Source organism: Daucus carota, chromosome 5, assembly GCF_001625215.2.
Source record: "Daucus carota subsp. sativus chromosome 5, DH1 v3.0, whole genome shotgun sequence".
NCBI classification, from domain to species: Eukaryota; Viridiplantae; Streptophyta; class Magnoliopsida; order Apiales; family Apiaceae; genus Daucus; species Daucus carota.
The window spans coordinates 4,297,345-4,314,957 of NC_030385.2; the positions used below are offsets into that span (position 1 = coordinate 4,297,345).

General features: G+C 35.6%; 2 protein-coding genes across 2 annotated transcripts; both read right to left on the minus strand.

Annotated features, from left to right (window-relative positions):
* Positions 1 to 7,516: 7,516 nt before the first annotated feature.
* Positions 7,517 to 9,320, minus strand: LOC108220637 (uncharacterized). The gene is made up of 2 exons (XM_017394449.2): positions 8,305 to 9,320; positions 7,517 to 7,866 (listed from the first exon to the last, which is right to left on the minus strand). Exons 1-2 carry the CDS (start codon positions 9,028 to 9,030, stop codon positions 7,711 to 7,713), a joined length of 882 nt encoding a protein of 293 aa, XP_017249938.1. The 5' UTR covers positions 9,031 to 9,320; the 3' UTR covers positions 7,517 to 7,710.
* Positions 9,321 to 11,671: 2,351 nt separating this feature from the next.
* On the minus strand, positions 11,672 to 16,448 carry LOC108220034 (uncharacterized). The gene is made up of 4 exons (XM_017393671.2): positions 15,987 to 16,448; positions 12,978 to 13,070; positions 12,609 to 12,884; positions 11,672 to 12,048 (listed from the first exon to the last, which is right to left on the minus strand). Exons 1-4 carry the CDS (start codon positions 16,374 to 16,376, stop codon positions 11,848 to 11,850), a joined length of 960 nt encoding a protein of 319 aa, XP_017249160.1. The 5' UTR covers positions 16,377 to 16,448; the 3' UTR covers positions 11,672 to 11,847.
* Between the last annotated feature and the right edge of the window lie 1,165 nt (positions 16,449 to 17,613).

The following is a 17,613-nucleotide window of genomic DNA, read 5'->3' on the forward strand; positions in this document are numbered from 1 at the left end:
TTCCATTTCTCATGTATTTGCACCAAAGACTGGAGGGTTCCATGGAATTACTATCTTCAACCAGGAAATAGGAATTGCAATAGCACAGAACACAAGGATAAATCTGGGACACTTAATCATGGGAGCTTTTCAGGATTCTCTAAGAAAGAACAGGAATGTACTTCTCTACCCTCGGTTCTTTCAGATTGTTCTGAATCAAATGCTGACTCCTGCTGAGAGAGCTGTCTATCCAAATATAGACAATGTCATATGCTCCTTCATGACCACAAGGGTGATATCTATGCTGGAGAGTCACCAGAACTACACTAACAATGAGGATGTGGTTCTTCCGGAGGCAATGCAAGAATTCTTAAACAACCAGAACTTGCCTCCACCACACATTCAAAATGTTGCTGATCCTGTGGTTCAGGAAGAGGAGGCCCCTGCAACTCAAAGTACTGAAGTTCCTGAGTCATCTCATCAAGCTGATATCCCTGAGACTCAAACTTCACAAATGGAAGAAGAGGTGATAGTGGAAGATGCACAGACATCCTCAGATGACAATGCTCAATCTGAAGGAGAGGATTCACTGCAAGACAACTCCACTGATTCTGAAGATGAAGTGGATACTCCTGTTCAAACCACTGCAGCTGATGTAATGGTGGATGTTGATGAACTTTTCTTTAACACTTACAATCCACTGCTACAGTCAGGTATTCCTTCTGACTCTGACAACTTGTCCTTTGATGCACCTGATTGGGTTCAGAATCTTTTGGATTCCAATCAGCTTTCACCACCTCTCACAAGTGCCAATGAATTTGAAATCCCCCAAATTCATAACCAAGGCACCACTTCACAAACACCTGAAGCAGAAACTACTCTACCCCTCAGCCAACCACTTATTATTTCTGAGAGAGAGGGAGAAAGTGCCTTAAGTGCACCACATAAGGAGATTGTTTCTGAAACTGCAGCTCTGTCTCCTAGTCAAGAAAGGAGAATAGAACCTGAGACAACTGCAGATCTGTCTATTTCTTCACCACCTCAGCCAAATACTATTCCAATGCACAGTGAGGTTGCACACACAGTTGAAGAATTGACGGTTGCGAACACTTTGTCGTCCATGTCAGGGATAGACACTGTTGTTTCTGATCCTTTTCAGGGTCAAGTGCCTTCACAGGCTTCTGGGGGAAACTTGGATGAATTGCCACATTCTACATCCTTGTCTACCCCCCTGGGAGGAACATTCCCAGATCCTTCAAAGGACTCTTCACCTCTCGAAGGTGAACGGCAATCTGTTTCTGAGCCCTTCGTATCAGGAAGTGTGCCAGTTATAGAGGACTTGTCCCAAAGTCTTTCGCCGTCCAAGGCAGTTGTGGGAAACCAGGGTGCTTCGCCAATTCAAGGATCACATCCTTCGAGCCCTGTGTCTACCCACCCTGAGATTCCAACTCAGGATCCATCAAAGGACTCACCACTTTCAAGTGGTCGGCAACTTGTTTCTTATGACTCAGATTCATCTGACGACGAAACCGAGGACGAAGGCTTACGAACCTTCATTGCACCTTCTGTGACCTCTCTAGAAGAGGCTAAGAAGATTTTTTCTGCAGGTACATCTAAGGATGCTGGAATGTCTTTGAGTGAGAGGGAAACACCAACAGAACTTGCTATACAGAAATCCTCTGACCCACTGAGTGTTCTAGCTTTGAGTGAAACGAGAGAAACACCTACAGAACGCACAAGTGAGAACCCATCAGCCCAACCTACACCACTTCCAACTGTATCTGTGACAGAATTTGAAGCTCTGAAATTCAAAGTTCACCATTTAGAAGCTGAGAATCTTGTTCTACGGGAGGAGTTGGTAGAGATCAAATCAACAATGGAACAAAGGTTGGCTGCCCTGGAGGCTAAGTTGCTGGCATCTCAACCTTCCAGAGAGGATTACTCAACTGAGGGGGAGAGAGCAGCAGAAAAAGCTAAAGGAAAAAGGGTGATAACAGGGGTGTCTGAAGAACTGATTGATTCTGCTCTTAAACATCAATTCAGTTACAGTCATGATGAATACATCCCTGAGTTTGTTGATGACAGGGTGATAAGAATGGTTGGTGCTGAGAATGAAGATCTTGAAGAAGGAGAAATCCCAGACGCTGAAGTCTTTGCTGATGAACTTGCATATCACAATGACATCTTTCCTGCTGAAGAGTTTGAAATTGCAAATCCACAAGACATTGCTAATGTTGCTAGGGATTATGCTGAGCAAAAGAGAGCAAGGGAGAAGTTAGAAAACCAAAGACGGATTCGAAGGGAAAGGAGACTTGCCAACTTACATAAAGATGGAGCTGAATGGGATGCTGCTAGATCTGTGTTTGACTTTCCAGAGGTCACTCAAGATAATGATGATGACGAAGTAAAAGATATCTTTGACTCCTTCAGAAACAACTACAAAGATTTACATGATTATCACGAGGTGTTGAATGATATCATTTCTACTGTGTCTGTTGCTGTTCTTCCCAGAAGAGGATGGATGGTTAACATATCATTTGAGCTACAAAGAGAAGGCCATGGACTCAAGCATGTGTCAAGTCAGTTTCTCAGAGATCTATCTTTAACTGAGCTGTTTGTGGTAAGAAACAAGATCATCTCTACCGGCAGAAAGCATAATGAAGTATTCAGAGATATGGTGGAAGAATGGATCACTGATATTGGAGTTGAAATTCATGACAAGCCCTCAGTTATTAAGTACTTCAAGGATGGTATGATTCAGAGTATTGGACTCACTGATGAAGCACTATCAACATACAATCCTCGTATACTGAAATATCTGGAAGCTCAAGTCAGGGAGAAGTGCTCAAGGACTAGCAAGGGAAGACTAACTGCTGAACTGCTATATGCCTATCGTCTGAACTTTGCTGCTCTGAGAGACTTAGACTTATCAGCCATCAATCGTCAACCACCATATCCACTGCCTCCACTCAACCCTGAAATTCCTGAAAATCCAAATGCACCTGTTGTCACTTACAATCCTACATCTGTTCTATTCAAGAAAAAGAAAGACTCTGAAGTCACTGCTATACCACTCACAGAGATTGGAAAACTCAATTCCAAAAGAATCACTCGTGCAGTTGCAGCTGTTAAGTGGTCAGTGGTAAAAGAAGACAAGAGTGTGCTCAAAGATTTGACTGATCTTCTGGAGATAAGAAAAGCTGTAGAGACTGTCCACAACACTTCTAGAGTTCGTGCTCATCCATCAAGGATCATTATGAAAATTGAAGGAATGGAGATGAATGTCACTTTTAAGAAGTTGAAGAAGATGGTTCACCTGCAGACTTTAGAGAAGATGAAGAAAAATCTAGAGCAACCTCCACCTGAGAATACACTGGAGCAAGTGGCACTGAGTACCATTACAGCAAGGATTGAAGAGATTGAAAACAAGCTTACTCAGAAGAGAGTAGAGGAAGCTGCAAAGAGGAAAGCTGAGCAGAAGCTGATTAATGCAAGAGCCAAGAAACCAAGGAAAGATTAGTTCAGGCTAGAGGAACAATGGCTGCTTGTATTTACTTTTGATTTCTGGAAAATGTAAGATATAATCCAGACTGTACTTAGTATTATTTCCTGTTTAAAATAGTATGCTTTTTCATTGTGTCAGTTGAGTTATCCTCTTAAAGGATTTGCTTGTCGAACTCTAACAATCAAATAGGGGGAGATTGTAAAGCATAATGTAACGTAACTGTAATTACGATAACTCAACACAACAAAAGACAGGAAACAATACGTAAGTATTATACAGGAGTCTACAGGTTGGAGATTCGATACGAATAGACAAAGACAATCAAGATATCTGAGACGAGCATCCATCCACTGGAAGAAGTTCATTTACATGTTCAAGCCTCAGTGAAGAATAAATTCTATATGTATCTGCTATCAAGATTGCCTGAAGATCAAGTATCAAAGACCAGAAGATTCCAGTATATTTAATTTGATTATTTATAATCAAATTTATTGAAGCAACATCTAACCTGGAATGACTGATCAAGTTTATTATCAAGCAAAGGATTCAAAGAATCATTTCAGTTCGAGTCGTTCGTGAACCAGACCAGTGCACAGGACGTCAGGACGTACGAAAGTATTCAGTGGATTCGATCAACGGATTAATTGATCAAGTCAATCGAGCTGCTCCAGGACATATTGCCAAAGAATTCATTATTATGTATATATATATATATATATATATATATATATATATATATATATTAATTGTGAATTACATGAATTTGAATAATTCAAGTAATTAAATAAACACAATTAATAATATATAAATATATATATATATATATATTGGTGCAAATGAAAGTCCAAGGCAAATTTGTTTAAGTACAAATATACAGGGGAGGCTCCTAAGGATTTGGAGCGCAAACTTTGACCAAGTCAAAGTTTGCGCCTCCACAAACCTTACACTTAGAAAATCTCTCTAAGTCCCTTCACTGTATATGTATAACACCTTCTCATGGTCAAAGCGCCAACTTTGACTGGGCGCAAACTCACCACACGCTGAAACAATCTAAGTACTCCATACAGTGGAGTTACCACAGCATTGGAGCGCAACCTTTGACTAAAGTCAAAGGTTGCGCCTCCCACTCTCTTCACTAGCGCAAGTATGTGTGTATACATAATTTCTCTAAGTCAAAAAAACCACAGAAGCAACGTTGGGGCGCCAAGTTTGACTCCCTAGCGCAACCTTTGACCACAGTGGAGAAAATATGAATATAGAGCGCAACTTTCATATACATATACTTATATACATATATGTGTATATGAAAGTGGCGCCATCTACTATATTCACTTGGAGTTAGTTTTATTTCTTCAAAACGAATCCGTCCAGGACGAACTCAAGTCGTTCAGGACGAACTCGTTAACCATGGTTAGTTGTTGGAAAGTCTATAAATAGGGCTTTGTGTTTTCATTTGAAAACAACTACACACTTTGTAAGTGCACACACTATACACGTTCTCGAGAGTTAAGTTAGAAGATCGTATTTATCGAGAGTTTGTAATAGAGTGATTGTAGTCTCTGCAGCCGACACTTGTGTTGGAATTTGTAGCACCCGAGGATTATTTCTAATACAAGAATATTCCCCGACTTGCTGGAGTTATTTATTTACGATTGATTTAACATGGACTGAAACAAAGATTATCCGCAATTAAATTAAATCGAAGAAATTGGTACGACGTATTCAACCCCCCCCCCCTTCTACGTCTGATTGGACCTAACAAAATATAATTTATAATTAGTTGAAAAAGATGAAACTACTGTTAATAACATATATTAATATTAAAAAAAAAAATATAGATAAATGTATAACTAATTATAAATATACAATTTTGAATATCTTTTGTCTAAAATACATATAAATAATTAGAGACGCTACTTTTTAATCATAACGTATTCTACTCGAAATTTAACTCTAACGTGTTCTATTTCATTACAAACACGAACCATTACGTAAAATATGAAGATATATGAAATATGAAAATTTTGATTTAAAATTAATTGAATAATAAACTATCACATATTAATATCAGAAAATAATTATAGATAGATAATAAATTGTGAAAGTTAAATTTCCGTTAGAAGATATAATCAGTGGTTAATATAATTTAACTAAAATCCAAATTATTAATACTAAAATACTAATAAAATGGTGTTAAGATTTAAATTATAATTAATAAATTACGAGTTATATAAGCGCCCGTGCTTTGCACGGGTTAAAGGATAGTATTGTTAATAGCTCATCATGATTTATGACAATTCTATACGCTCTCGGCTCGTTTACTCGTGAACAATTGCATAAAATGATGTCTGTCAACCAAAACATGAATAATTATGCAAAATGCTTGGTTATGTTGCCCAATTATCTTTACGAACATTTCAATAAATACATAAAACTCTAATGATTTTATACTTATAAATGTAGATGGTATGATTTTAAACATTATGACCGTAAGATTGCTTTATTTCTCAAAAAATGGCTGGAATTCGCATTTATTTTCAAAAAGTAGCTAAAATAAAAAAAACTTGCGATATAGACTACTCCATATAGTAACGGACTTTGACCAAGTGAACGGACTTCGACTAACTTTCACTTATATCTCATAAAAAATATAAAATAAAGGACACTATAAAATCATTGTATTAATATAAATTACACAATCAATTCTCGCTCTTTACATGAACTGATGTACAAATTGAGATTTTCTTGTGTTACATTTAGAAGAATATATTTTATAATAATTGTTTTCAAATATTTAATATTCGATATCCCAAATTGTGTTTCCAATTTTTTTCAAATGACAGTGAATGACATGTGATTAATTTTAATTGGATGATTAATGTGATGCAGGAGATTGATGTGCATGCAGGAGATTTCATTATTATTAGTACGAGTTAAACCAATCATGCCTGACAACTAAATTTGTTAAAAAAATTTAGGAACATTGAAAAAGGTAACTAGCATTTTCTTTAAAATCCTTAGTAACAGTATGTAATATACTTTTGTGACCTGTGATGACCTCGACTTAACAAAGACAAAAAGTTTAATGAAGCTGTCATAACTTAAACAAAACCATAACATAACCAGCACAGCGGCATAAGAACATCTTCTTGCTATGTTCAAGCATAACCTTCGTGAAGAGAAAATATTGTTGTAATTTGGCGGTCGTTTATTTTTCTAGCAGTCCAATTAGCAAGAAAAGGTCGAGAAAGTTAAATGAAATAACTGACCCATCATTGCTTGTAAAAGTTTTGGAAAAAGTTTTTGAGTGTATGATCAGAGTTTCAGTAGACCACAAGTAATAGGTAAGACTCATCTGCTGCATGACCCATATTTGATACTCCCTCCATCCCATTTTAAGTGATCACTTTGCAAATTTCACACATATTAAGAAACAATTAATGTAATGTTTTGATCATTATGTTCCCACAACTAATGAGCTAGTGATGCATCTCATTAATTGCTCTTTGTTGGACCTTTCTTCATTTCAAATTACACTATACATTCATAATCCTTTGAATATATTTATGAGGGGCTTGATGTTATATTTAATACTATATTGGAAATAGTATAAATTTTACATGGGTTAAAGAGAATGACACATATTTTGGGAAGTTTTTTTTTGGCAAAGTGGACACTTAAAATGGGATGAAGGGAGTATTTGTACCCACCAACTTCACTAATTAATGAATGGAGTATACAACTTCATTTATACTTTTATTAACCAAATGGTCATGAGAGAAAAACACCCACACACACTAAAAGGAACAGTATTCATGGAAACTCCAGTCTTTCCACATTTGGCAACTAAAAGTTTGAACTGAATAAATTCAACCACATCAAAAACCTTAATTTAAGAGTATTACTCATTGACACTATTAAATGAAGACATAAGATGCTGTCAATTCAAGAAGCAAGTGCATGAAACTTTTCCAACATTTTTTACTATCATAAATCAATAAATTATCTAAATATTCTAATGCAGTAACAGTAAAAAAAGTAAACATGAACTACATTAACATTGGCCAATGACTGATGGAAAAGACATTACACATGCTTTTCTGAGCAAAACCAATGTACAAGTTTGTGTACATCTTCCATGAACTGATCTCTGTACCAGCAGTAGTATAATACTAACATGTTCACCCTTCAGAAGCTAGCTAGGCTAAATCATTGGATCCTTTAAATTACTCAGCTTTTTGTACAGTGGTTTTGAACAGCAGGATGTATAGCTTGTGATCCATGGAGAAATACAAGAAACCACCTACTGAATGTGTTACAAAAGACCCAAAACTTGTCCCCACTATGCAGTGCCAAGCAGGTCCATATACCCCATCAAACTCCTGCAATTTTGCCAATCCCCAAACACCATTAATCACTACATCCCAAAATCAATTGCACCTAAACTTTTACTCCCTCCGTTTCAAAATACATGTCCACCTTAGAAAAAAAGTTTTGTTTCAAAATACTTGTCCACTTCAACTTTCAATGCAAATTTATATTTCCAAAATCAACTCTCCTCCACATATTTCAAATTTATATTTCCAAGATCAACTCTATACCACATATTAGGTTCAATTAATGACTTATTACACCTCTTTTTTCTCAAAATCCACTTTTCTTAAACTATGTGATTTTTTGAAAGTGGACAAGTAATTTGAAACGGAGGGAGTATCACACAATAAATGGTTTTGCAAATAATGCACACTTAATTAAAACATGGTCTAACACATTATTTAAAGTGAAGTTAAATGAATTAACAGTGTTTGTAAAGGAGGTACCTTTTTGAGAGTTGAGGCAAGGGTCCTGGCAGTGAACTTTTCAAGACTATCATAAGTCTTTCTGGCAAAATCCACAGCATGAATCTGCATAAATGGTGGCATGTCAGCTGACACTACTTTCACTCCATTGCAGCTCAAGAAATCAGCCAGCTCTGTCTTTGAGCTGCAAAATGACCTCCTCCTCCCCCCAGCTCCCACCAAAACAGATGCTCTTTTCACCACTTGAATTTCTTGATTCTTTGTTTCAATAACCACAATCTCCTTCTTAGTTGAAGATGGTTTCTTCATCTCATCTCTTTTAATCTCCCTCTTTGTGTCAAGATTGTCTTCACTAGGCTTCTTGATGGACTCCCCATCCAAATCTAAAGCATTTCTTCTGTGCTTTCTAGCATTCTTGGACACTGGCCCATCTAAAATGGTGGACTGAGACATGGGTTTTGCTTGGAAATGGGTGTCAAGATGTGGGTGCCCAGCTGTGGGAGGGTTGGTTGAAGAAAGGGCTTTATGATTAGAGTACAATCTTGAAAAGTGGTTAGAAATATTTTGCACATTTGGGGAGTAGACGGTGGTGGGTTCTTGGGGTTTAGGGTGGGGCTTGGTAGTAGTGGTGGTGGTGATGAAAGGTGGAGACTTTGGGTGCTTTTTGTGAGTGGGATCCATGGGTGTTGGTTTGGGGTCTTGGCTGCTTTTTGTTAAGCTGCGCAGCTGTGTGGAGTGGTGAGACATTGGGTGTGTGTAACTAGTTGGAAGTGAAGTGATGCTCAGGGGTTTGTTGCAGCTGTGGGAGAGATTTATTTGAGAGAGAGAGATGGGAGAGAGAAATGGGGGAGAGATTTATTTGAGAGAGAGAGAGATGGGGGAGAGAGATGGGGGGAGAGAGGGGTTTGAGGTGAGATCTGGTTACACTTTGTTCTAACATGAGCCGGGAGCGGAGGATAAGAGAAGGGGATAGAAGTTATGTTGATACATATGTTTGACTTTGACCGTCCTTTTAGGCAGGGCAACGCAACACATGTGATGTGTGGTGCGCCCGCGGCCGCTTCTTGTAAATGTCGATTTCCAAAATACTATTATTTCTTTCGACTTTTTCATATACTTTTGATTTTTAACCTTTTTAGATAAAAATTTAATATTTATAGTTTTCTTAAGAAAGTGACAATTAAAAGATAATATGTTCAGGTATTATGCACCTGGAAAATTTCTTGTAAAGAACGATGAAGCACTGTTTTGCATTTGAAAATTCTTGTAAAGAAGGATGAAGCTCTGTTTTATAACAGAATTTAGTGACTTCCGATCAATTTTCAATTTTTTTTCTTTGATCAGACGACTTCAGATTAAATTGACATTAAAAAGAAATACCGCCAAAAATTGGACAGATGGATCAATAAATATTATTATTTATATTTAATTATTAAGATCAATAAATATTATTATTTTAGCACGAATGTTCAATATGAAAAATGTGATTGTTTTTCCAAATAATTACACGCATCACATATTTAACTAATATCATGCATTTATTTATCAAATTTCTTGTGACATCTGAGAAAATTTTATAACATTTACGTCATTACATGTTAAATAATTTTATAATATAGATATTTTATATCATTTTAACCAATATTTTTGGTCAATATTATTAAAAATATTCTTCTATCAATAAACATTATAATGCTGCATGATCATTCAAAATAGAAAATATATTTTCTTATAATTAAATGCATTCAGAAAACAGTCCTTACAAACATAATACACACATTCACATAACATCATTATACTCACAAAATCTCATTATGTTCGATAAGGTTGATTGAAACGAAAAAAGAAAACCAGAATTTTATTTCATGAATGAAAATTAAAATTTTCTATTAGAAGACATGAAAGTTAATTTATTTTTTTTTTTGACTAAAAGAAAGGGCATAGCATGATCTTTATTTAAGGTTCTATAATACTTGTGTACTAGAGCAATAATCTCTAATTAAACTTTTAAAAGAAGTGTTTATGCGCAGTGCGCCATGTGGTGACAGCTTCTGACCATGCCATATTGCCATGCCCCCTTTGTCTTTAGTACATAAAAGCCGGTGCTTCGTTTGATCACAAGACATGAGAAATATAAACCTTGTCCCAGATTTATTAATGCTAATCACAATAACAATAAACTGGTAAAAAGTAGGGCCTGAAGCTGCGTCTCCGTATAATAGAAAATTGGCCTACTTCCCAAGTTTATGTCAGTGGTTTAGTTGATGAGTATACGCCAACACTGTCTACTCAGCAACTCCACCATCCTATTCAGAAGAATCAAAACTCAGGCTCACACTTGCTCATAGGGGTGAGCAAAACCGAACCGGAACCGAAAAACCGGACCGAACCGTGTAAATTCGGTTCGGTTCGGTCCTAATTTTCTGAAAGTTCGGTCCATTCGGTCCGGACCGAATAGACCGAAATAAAGTTCGGTCCGGTCCGGTCCGTAAAAAATTATTTCGGTCCGGACCGAATAGACCGAATTGTCCAAAATATATATAATTTTAATTTATATTTATATTATATATGTATCTTATATGTTATAATTATAATATCTAGTTTGTAAATTTAATTATATGTATCTTTAATGAATTGGGGTGATTAATTAATATGAAAATTTTAAAATAAATCATGAATTTTAGTTAAAAAATATAATATTTTTTTATTTTTAAAATAATTTCGGTTCTTTCGGTCCGGACCGGACCGAACCGAATTATTTCGGTTCGGTCCGGTTCGGTCCATTATAAAACTTCGGTCCGGTTCGGTCCGAAAAAAATCTAAACTTCGGTTCTCGGTCTATTCGGTTCGGTCCGGTTTTGGACCGAACCGACCGAATGCTCACCCCTACTTGCTCACCTCATCCTATTCACCTCATCCTATTGCAGAAAATTTTTCAGAGATCTCATACATTTGCCATTCTTCTATGAAAGATCTCAGTGTCTTGCCAAAATATTTTCTCTACCATGTAGTTCCAAAGAAAAGGGTATATAAAAAGACTTAACGTTACTTAATATCATAAGCTATTAGGATAATTTTAACCTATCTTAAAAATTAATTTATGAGTAACTTACGTCTCATGGGTATTTTTTATAAAAGAAATTTAAAAATTAAATCACCCAAAAATATAACTCAAATTAACTTCTGATTCATTTCTAGCTTTGACTTGATTCGCTGACTTCCTGCTTATTCCACAAACATTTATTTTTCAGCTTAAAGTCGAAAATGACTTAAAGTCCAGGTTTTAAGTCCCAAGTCCAGACAAACAAGCTCATAATATGCACACGGTTTGTTCATACATTGGCACTCTCGTTGTAGACTTAAAGAACTCGGAAATTAGCGTTGCACATAAACCGAAAACGGCACTCACATTACTAGCTCCCTTTGCTGGGGAGGCGGAGTTCGAATATTAACAAAGACGATGTGTGTTCGACTATCAAATAAAAAGAGTAAGACAAGTACTTCTAGTGCTACGCACCCTTAATATCTGAGTCTTCATACAGCTCAGAAAATGCAATCAGGGGATTATTTCCAAGGACTTACATGCCTCCCATCTTTAAAAACTGAAGTTCCACCCGATGCTGCAGGTGAAGGAGAGGATGCCATGTAGTTTGTTCCCGATGCAGAGACTGTGGGTAGACTTGCCGAATTACCTTGTTGCCCAGTAGGAGCAAAGCGTGATGGACTAGCAGAGGGGCCCAGAGTTGCTCGAGAAGCATGTGGGGCCTGTGCATATCAACAACAATGAATTAAATGAGATACCATTGATATTGTAGAAATTTTAGGCTTACTCCTCAAAGCTCTGAGGTCAAAAGAACAGAGATTCAACAGAAGCTGTTACCCTTGACATCTTAGAAGTTTCCTAGAGATTCACCAAAACAATATGAGTCTGCTAAGTAATAATTCTTCAACTAGCTCTCTGGTAATTATTATGCGTTAGCAATCATATGAAGAGTAAATTTCAGCGATTCAATTTATTGCATGCACGCTAGAAGTACTAAACAGCACCTGCTTTTTCATATCGCAGATTATAGAAATGCTTGCTTGAGCCAGGTTAGAAGTGCAATCTAGATATAATAAACTATGAAATGCAAGGAACATATAAAATTCCTGATACATTAAAATGATTGACAGGAAGTAATTGATGCTTTAACACTATACGCATATACGCTCCATTTTTTCAGTTTTCTAAAGGACAATGTATTAATCTGATGTAGTACATTAATTAAAGACCATATCATGGTTTGCATATAATAATAATTAATAAACAAGATCATACACATTACCGCACTATGGAAAGGCCTCCTATGAGGAGAATCTGAAGATGGTGACACACTACTCATTCGAAGATAATTGCGAGGATGGATATTATGGTTTGAAGCATCATATGCTTCTCTACCCTCCCCATCACGCAAGATTCCATCAGAGCCAATTCTAGGAGTGGGGTGTCTACTCATTGATCCGGAGTCAAATGTAACATCTACTTGAAGTGAGACCTGAGCTTGAGTAGCCATCCCTTGTTCGCTACTTCGCCTCTTTAGTTGTTCTTCTGCATTTAATATCTGTTAAACACCATCATTGGAAGCCAAGCGTCAAGAAAATTCAGTGTAATAGAGAATCCACCAGTCTCTTCATATTAAGGGCTAAAAGACTACCTGCTTAAGTGATTGGACCAAATCATGCTTTTTTGCATTCAAAATTTTTAGTTTCTCCTCAATCTCCCTTTTCCTTTCTTCTTTGCTAATCATCTGGCAAATAAAGCATTCAATTATAATGAGAACATCAAGACACAAAATTTATTTATTATTAGGAACAAGAAGACGAAAATTCACAGGGGAAATAAAGGACAACTAGACTCCACTTACTTCCATTAAATACTGTGTTCTGAAAAACATTTCCTGTGTTTTACTGTAGCTGTTTACCTATGAAGAAATTTTAATTTTTTTTTGCTAAATAGGGACAAAAAACTTTTCAACGACTACTTTACAAATAAATTTTTTATTAAACACAGTTAAATATTCAAAATCGATATTTTATTATAATCATTTCCAAAAAAACAAAATAATAAAATGAGATATATCTATAAAATATTGCTATCATATTGGCATACGCAAATTTCAGAACAAAAAATCACACACACACACACAAACGGTCCTACTCCGACAAAATTAAAAACCAATTCTAGACAGAGTCCGTTTGGGTAGGATTTAAATAACGACTTGTGGCTGATGTGAATTACTGTGATAGGTGCTCACCTTATTATAACTTTTACATTTGAAGTGGCTTGTAAGTTATTAAAAATTAAAAATTAAAAATATAATAATAAAAATAAAATTTTATAGGTTATATTGAAATTGACTTTTCTTAGAGAAAGAGGTTTATATCAAAGTAATCACTCGTTACACTCAAATGTCTCACTTAACTTACCATTCTCCATCGAAGCTCATTTGAACCACTTAAATCATTACATATATCATTTCATTAAATTTCTTGAAAAATTATTATAAAAATAGGATAGAATGAAGGTGACGTGCTGATGTAGCACTTGCAGGATAACTATTTGACGGAGAAAATTAAAAAACAACAAATAATTCAAAGCTCGGTGTATTAATTTTGTCACCTTTTCCGTAATTATTTTTAAGAAATTCAACATAATGAGATATATGGTGATTTAGGTGGTTAATACGAGTTCCCGTTGAGAACGCTGAGCCAAGTGAGATATTTGAATGCAACGAGTGACCATTTTGATATAAATCTCATCAAAGAAAATCATATAAATAAAATAAGTTGATCAAAAAAGTACATCCAACCAACTTCTGACTTCAAGTCAGTTTCTGATTGATTTTAAGATAGTTTCTAGCTTATTAAACAAACAGACATTTTTCAGCTTAAAATCAAAAATGGCTTTACGTCAGGGCATAAAGCTCATGCAAACAGGCTAAAAACACTAGAAACTATTGACTTGTTTAGCTACAAGCCTACATCTAATAATTTCAAGTTGTTCCTTTCATATGTAAACATGAGATTACAATCCGGTTATAGGACTAGAATTAAAATTTTAATACATTTTCATATGAAACTCTCATTCTTATTCCGGGTTTAAAACCTTCAATCGAAATGACACCGTAGAGTCTTAAGTCTATTGTAGTACACATCTCTAAGAGATTCTATATCTAAACGAATTTGAGCATATGGAATATAAAAGTTGCCAACTCACAGTGCCTCTTTAAATCACTATGAAAGCTATTTCTATATTAGAGGAAAAGCTTCATCTCTCAATTATATTATAACATCAATCTCACTTGTAAGTACTATTACATAATATATTCGTAAAAACATTTTAATTCTCTTTCCCAGTTTCCTTTGTACTCTTATAAATTCAAATTAATAACAAATAATTAAACAAGAAACAAATATACAATTTTTAGATATGAACACACCCTAAAGTGATTTAAATTACTAGGAGAATCTCAAAGGCTCTTTAACTAGAAATTTGAAGGTGAAAATAAATGTAACTCGAAGGGACTCTTAATCGATCCTCAAATCAAATTTTAAGGAATTTGGTAGAAAAATATTACTCCAAGAGCCTCGTAGTATTAAGAAGAGGTGCTTCTCATTCCCTATTTTTAACCAACCAAGAGCCATTCCTTATATCATTTACATCACTAAATATTCATTTCCGATCTTACTTTTTTTTCATTTCCCTTTTTATTCAATGAGATGAATTTTAGTTGGAGTCTGAATATACTATTATTATAAGACAAGATAAGCATATACAAGGATTGTTGTTGGAGTTAGTATACCTATGATTTCCTAAATCATTAAGAGTCGTATTGTTTATAATATATTAAAGAACAACTAAGAGAGGCCCTTAGAGTTGTTTTGACTTTTGAGTATTTTTAAATATGAGTTCACACTAAAATACAACTAAGAACCACTTATATATATTATTTTAGGGAGTGAATTCAAAGTCTCTCGAAGATGGTCTAGGAACCAAATACCTATATCATATTAACATTACGGAGTTTCTTGGAGATGCTCTAACATTTATTCCTCCATCCTCTAATTTCAAAACTTCAAAGCCAAGGTAAGGAATCTGTTGTTCGAGATGTGCTCCTACTGCTTTCTAGGCTATTTTAAAATACATGATACAAACCAACCATTACGTTGACAAATGAAAAGCACAACTTTTATGTCCAATAAGAGCCACATCCATTAAGAAAAATAGATGGCCAAACAAAGCTTCAAGGCTTACACTAGTAATAATTTGCATGCCAATAGTCCTATAATCAATTAAGCTTCTACACAGGGTTTCAGGTTCAGGTTGGATCCGTGCCTGTGTATAATAGTGCGTCAGTTCTGGTTCAAGTTAAATTTACTTGAAATTGTGAAATTGAATTTAAGGTTAAGAGGATGAAATTCTAATTTCAGGTCATTTCGGGTTTTGTCACGGTAAATCAGGCCGTGTATGATATTGCCTCCAGTGAGTTCTACAAACCTCTCCCTACTATTCAATAACACCGACAATTTCACAAATAAAGATAATTACCTGCTTTTCTCATATACTAAATCAAATAGCATTTAGTTACACATAAAATGAAACAATTATCACAATCCCAGAATTCCATTCACACACACAAACACGCAAGGCCCGTGATCATTACCTCAGAGTTGGGGTTCAAATCAATAACCTTCATCTGATCATCATCCAATTTAGGCTTAATAACATCCTCCCCAACCAGCTCAACCTCCCGCCCCCCATTTTCTTTCTTACCATGACCCTCACCTACAGGATCCACCCCAAGCAGCTGATCAATATCATCACCCACAGACGCATGATTGTGGGGTTGGGGTTGTTTGTGATGAAGAAATTGCAAGTCTGGATTAGGGTTAGGGTTAGAAGTGGAGGAATTAAGGCGAGCGAGGGCTTTGGCACGGCGGTGGAGGAGAGTTTTGAATTCTTTAGCAGAGAGAGTGGGAGTGGGAGTAAGCCATTTACGAGGGACGTCAGGGACTTTGTGTAGCTTTCCTCTGTAGAGCGATATTGCCACCATTTTTCTCTCTGTTTTCTATCCTCTGTGCAAAGGAAAATAAAAGGGAAAGTGTATTCTCCCTTGGATTTATTTTCCAAGTCATTTGAGGAGATTTGACTTTATAAATAAAATCATTACATTTAATTTTTTTTATTTTTTTTGTAAGGCATTATATTTAATTTTTTATTTTAAATAAATGCTTAATTTTATATAAAATGCTAATTTTAATTATAGAGCCAAAACTCGTGAAAAAGTATAAGTTATTTAAAAATAATTTCATCTGTTATTATATTATAATAAATTGAAATTTGTTATTAATATATTTTTAATTATATTCTGTAGTCAAATAAACACATATATATTGTTTTGATAAAGTCTGCATGGTGGATCAACTGACTGTTGCAGTTGCAGGCAATCATAGAGTGCATGATTATATGATACGTGTGGAGTAAACAAATTTTCGGAAAACACTTATATATTTTTAAATTTGGGAGGCATTTTTATAATTTTGTAAAATTTATAATGGTGAAAAATCGTAAAAAGAAAATTTAGGGGGCATCTGTCTTCGGTGCCTTTTCCTAGATCCGCCTCTGTGTGGAGTGATAATCAGGTGTTAATCCAAGTCGTATAAAGAGCAGCTCTCGTTTCGTTTAGGTCTTTAACCTCTCTTTTTGAAGTGTAAAGTCTTCACCGTATTACCATACGCACAGAGCTGTAGTGATACAGAGTCTTCATTTGCATAGACAAGACAAGAAGAGTTGAAGTCTTGAAGAAACAGAACAACATTCTTGGCAGACGCAAAAGAACCACGATAGAGCTGTGGACTACAATTCGGATCAACGTTTCATATTTTTTTAAACAATCATTAGACAGTACTTAATGGCGTAGAGGTTTCTTGGTTTTAACTTTTAACTACTAAGGTTCCTCCAAGGTCAGACTCAACATATTTCGAGCCAGAGAAAATATTACATCCTTAAGTTTCGTAGGAAGCACCGAGAGATGATAACCGAGAAAAATGGTGGCATCAGCCAATTTTTGAAACTTTGGTCATGGATCCAGCAAAGAAGCTAAATGATGAGGCTGTTGACTCAACAATCAAAAATCTCATGCATGTTTGGGCGATCATCCGCAATACAATCCTTTTGAACTCCACAGCTACTTGAGGTCATCCGCAATACAATCCTTTTGAACTCCACAGCTACTTGAGGTCATGCATATGCTGCCTTGCCGACCATTTCAATCCTTGCCTTCAACTCTC